The 4,556-nt window shown below is 42.5% G+C and overlaps 1 protein-coding gene across 3 annotated transcripts in view; it reads right to left on the bottom strand.

The window, feature by feature from the left end:
• Positions 1 to 4,463, bottom strand: part of NDUFB4 (NADH:ubiquinone oxidoreductase subunit B4) — a 29,595-nt gene extending 25,132 nt beyond the window's left edge. For all 3 annotated transcript variants that reach the window (XM_058731264.1, XM_058731265.1, XM_058731266.1), the window contains exon 1: positions 4,162 to 4,463. In XM_058731264.1, the coding sequence (XP_058587247.1) occupies positions 4,162 to 4,341 (180 nt within the window). In that variant the 5' untranslated portion in view covers positions 4,342 to 4,463. The remainder of the gene's footprint in view (positions 1 to 4,161) is intronic.
• Between the last annotated feature and the right edge of the window lie 93 nt (positions 4,464 to 4,556).

The raw sequence follows: 4,556 nt of genomic DNA on the forward strand, positions 1-4,556 counted from the left end.
AGCCACTTTTTCTCTTTGATCTTTTTTTTTTTTTCTTTTCTGGACTTTTTTTTTTTTAGCTTCATTGTCGTTCTTAAAGTGTGACCAACTGAACCACAGTATTCCCGATGAGGACTGATTTCATATGCTCTGTCATGCTTTGTACTTTGTTTCCAGGACCCTTTCTAATGCTACCCCCCCACCCCGCCCTGTCTTTCCAGGCTACATACAAATTGCAGGAAGGTGAAGACTGAGGTAGGCTAACTCTGAACTTTAATTTCTTTAAGCTGACTTGGCAGATATTTTACAAGCAAAACTATTACATTTAACACTATTAAAATAATTTGTAGTGAGGACAAGGTTGTTAAAAAAAATAATCAGACTGTCTTGGTTTAAAAAAAGTAATTATCCATTTTAATATATTTATACTAGAACAACTATATAAGATAGCAAATCTGCCCCAAACACATAATTAAACTTAATTAGCTAAATCCCCAAATGATTTTATAAAAATTATTTGCTCCAATTAACTGATAGGCAGATTAAAAATAAGCAAATTAAATCAGTTTTAAAACTTTAATACTAAAGGAGAACATTCAAGGTCCTATGCAATGCCAAGGAAGTCATGATTGGTAGAATTAAAATAGTTAAACTGGATCTTCCACAGATACATTTTTAAACCAAAGTGTCTGCAGAAACAGTAAAGGTGAAGACACAAGATATACACAGGTTTAAGGGGATGTTTAAGGTCAATACCTGAAAGGATAAATACATCTATTCTTGTATCTATCCCTTCTACTATTAATGTATTTGAATGATTCTCCCATGACAGAATTCTCCATTTGCCAGTGGCGTCTCTACATATTTACCTGTCAGATCAGTCTTCCAGAAACAGATATTTTATTTCATAAAAACATCAACAGCCCCATGACCATAGTTTATTGAGCCTGGTACTGTTAAGAGAAATTCCAAAACACATTCCATGGGAGATAGTTTTCCTTCTTTGACACCACTCTATCTCCAAAGAACTATCAGCAGCATCTGACATGGTGAACAATCCTTCACATCATTTCTTTTGGCTTTCAGGACACACACCTGCCTGGTTTTCCTCCAAACCCTGTGGCCATTCCCTCTTGGTCTCTTTTGCTCTCTATGTCCTTATTTCTCTAAATGCTTAATACTGGACCTTAGACCTTACTGGTCTTTTTGTTTGTTTATTTTTATTTTGGGAGAGATAGAGAGCAAGCAGGGGAGGGGCAGAGAGAGAGGGAGAGATAAAATCCCAAGCAGGCTCTAGACTGTCAGTGCAGAGCCCCATTCGGGGGCCAAACTTACGAACTGTGGGATCATGACCTGAGCCATGAGATCATGACCTGAGCCGTGAGATCATGACCTGAGCCGTGAGATCATGACCTGAGCTGAAGTGAAGAGTCGGACACTTCACTGACTGAGCCACCCAAGCGCCCCTTTGCTCGTCTTTTCCATCTACATTCATTCCCTTGATGAGCTCCTCCTGTCACATGGTTTTAAATATCCATCTATAGGCCGATGACTCCCAAAATTTTACTTCCCCAGACCTCTACCCCGAACTCCAGACATAATATCCAACTACCTGCTCAACAGTCATGTTGTCTAACAGGCATGTCAAATGTGACGTATCCCAAACTGATTTCCCAATGTTCCACTCCATCTCCATCCCTGCTCCTCTCACATTCTTCTCTACCTTGGTAAAAAGCAACTTCATTGTTCTGATAACTTAGGTCAAAAACCTTGGAGTCATTCTTCACCCTTCTCTCTCTTACACCTCACATCCAATCTGCTAGCAAATCTGGTTGGCTTTACTTTCAATACATACTCATAATTCACCACTTCTTACCACCTACACTGCCAAAAAAACCCTGATAGATTACCTCAAAAGCCTCCTAACTAGACTCCTTGCTCTTGTCCTCCATAATGTATTTTTAAGTAAGCAACCAGAGAGAAGTTAAAGTATAAGGGCAGATTACTCACTCAGTAAAAGTGCTTCTTGGTGTGATCTAGTTCCAAGTACCTTTCTGTCCTCATCTCTTCCTACTTTGCTTCCACCTTTCTCCACTTTAGTCACAATGGTCTCTTCAGTATTTTTGAAACTAACCAGGTACACTCCTGTCTAAGGACCTCAACACCTGTCCTCTCTACCTAAAATGCTACTTTCCTGAGAGCTGTGTGGCTATCTCCCTCACCTCACTTCCTTCATGTCACCTTCCACGGAAGGCCTTCCCTAGGGATATCTAACATTTCAGCCGCTGTCCCTCCCTACTATATACACATTCCGAATTCCCTTCCTTGCTTTATTTTCCTTATCACTTATCACTAACATGCTAAATGATTTACTTTTTTAAGTTTATGTATTTATTTTGGGAGAGAGAGAGACAAAGAGCAAGCAGGAGAGGGGCAGTCGGAGGGAGAGACAGAATCCCAAGCAGGCTCCACGCTGTCAGCGCAGAACCTGATGCGAAGCTAGAACTCACAAACCATGAGATCATGACGTGAACCCAGGTCAAAAGTCGGACACTTAACTGACTGAGCTACCCAGGTGCCCCTAAATTATTTAGTTTTTAAATCTATTTATTACTTGTCTGCCCCACTGGAAAGAAAGCTTTATGAGGACAGGAATCTACACTGTCACCTCAGCATCTAACACAGGGCCTAGCCTATTACAGCAATTATTTGTTCATTGAATCAATCATTCTTAAAGATTAGGCAAGGAATTTCCATGTATTGATCACTAAATGATTAAGTGCCAGGCACTCATTTATTTAATTAACAGAACAACCAATGAGGCAGGTATTACTGTCTCTTTTATATGACAAAATTGAAACTGTCCTAGGGCACAGAACTGGAAAGAAGACAATCTGGGGTTTAAACTTCAGCTATCTGGCACATCAAACCCACCCGTGTATGTAAATAACACATGTCTCTCTCCACACCTTCTCAAGTAAACACCTTCTTCTCCAGTTCTAACTAGAATTGGTACAGCCAACTGGTTAAGCAGATGTTTTGGGTTACAAAGATCAAGGTTTAAATTCTGCTCTATCACTTGCTAAGGGAGTATCACTCTATGACCTACTTGTCCTTCCCATGTTGTCTTCCAATCTGTAAAATGGGGTTAATAACAGGGCCTAATTCTGAATACTTGTGACATTTGAATATTCGGAAAGGGTTTAGATAGTGCCTGCACAATTTAAATTTCCTTCAATTCTCATAACTTCCAAAAAGTCCTACAGAACACCAATGCAACTATTGGGAAAAGTGGTTTTTTGTTTGTTTTGGGGTTTTTTTGTTTTGTTTTTAGTATATTTGACATCATATTTAAACAGCTCTTGGACAGAAAATTATCAAAAAGCGCACTCATTAAATAATAGCTATCAGTCTACTGGTTATATATTAAGTGCCTGGAATGTTATACAAACTATTTCATTTAACCGCACAATGGCTTTATAAAGAGTATACTACCATTCCCACATAAGATCAGAAAATTAACGTTTGGAGAGAGTAGGCAAATTGCCTAGGGTCATATAGTTTGCCAACTTGTGCTGCCTTGGCATATGAATCCAAAGACCACAGCTTCAATAGCTGCAGTTTTGGGGTCTTTAAAAGATATAAATTGAAAAATCACTATATTCCCATCAGGAGAGAGCAGTATTGATATGAATTGTGAACTGAATGGTGGAAAACTGCTTTAAAAATAAATAAATAAATAACACACACAACACATTTTCTGAGCACTCATTACATTCATTACAGCCCGGTCACTGTGTTGGCTTGTGATGTGCCTGGTCTCATTTAATCCTCGTCACAGCCTCATAAAGTAAGAAGTGCTGTATTAATCCCATTTTCCAGACAGGAAAACCGAGGCTAAGCAGCAGAGTTGTGTCACTTTAGTGAGCAAGCCAGGATTCAAACCCAGCCCGGTGTGAACTGAGAACCGTCCTGTAGACCACCAAGCTCTCCGCCCAAGGTCAAAGGGCTAGTGGGTTGGCCTGCTCTCTGAGCCTGGAAAAGGGCCAATGTCTAAGATACGGATTGGAACGGTGGCCGCCCCGCTGCGGGGTCTCCCTTGGCCGGTCTGGGCTGCCCGGTCGGAGGGGACAGCCCGGACTCTGTGGCCCTTGATTCCCGCCCGGCCGGCCCCCGACTCACGATGAGCCCTCGGCGGCTGGGGTCGTTGTACTGAAGCAGGTACTCCCGTTTAAGTCGGGATCTTATGGCCAACCGCTCGGCTTGCGCCTTCCGGGCTTCTGGAGATACGTCGTATTCGGCTGGGTCGAGGGTGGAGGGTAGAGTGGCCAGGCGCGAAGGCTGGTACTTGGGGAACGACATCTTGGCAGTCCGGCACAGAAGCGCGCCTGCGCGACTCCGAGGCCCTCCCCCACTTTATTCTGACCTTCATCCTGCGGGAGTGCGCTTGCGCGTCAGCTGAAGGTAGGCGAGAGAGCTAGACAAAGAACTCAGCTTCTTTCCGCAACCTTCCTCGCGGTCCTGGGGCCCTAATAGCGATCTGCGCATGCACAGTGTGCTCTTTTCGCCCACCCCCG

The sequence above is a fragment of the Neofelis nebulosa genome, chromosome 5 (assembly GCF_028018385.1).
Source record: "Neofelis nebulosa isolate mNeoNeb1 chromosome 5, mNeoNeb1.pri, whole genome shotgun sequence".
Taxonomy (NCBI): Eukaryota; Metazoa; Chordata; class Mammalia; order Carnivora; family Felidae; genus Neofelis; species Neofelis nebulosa.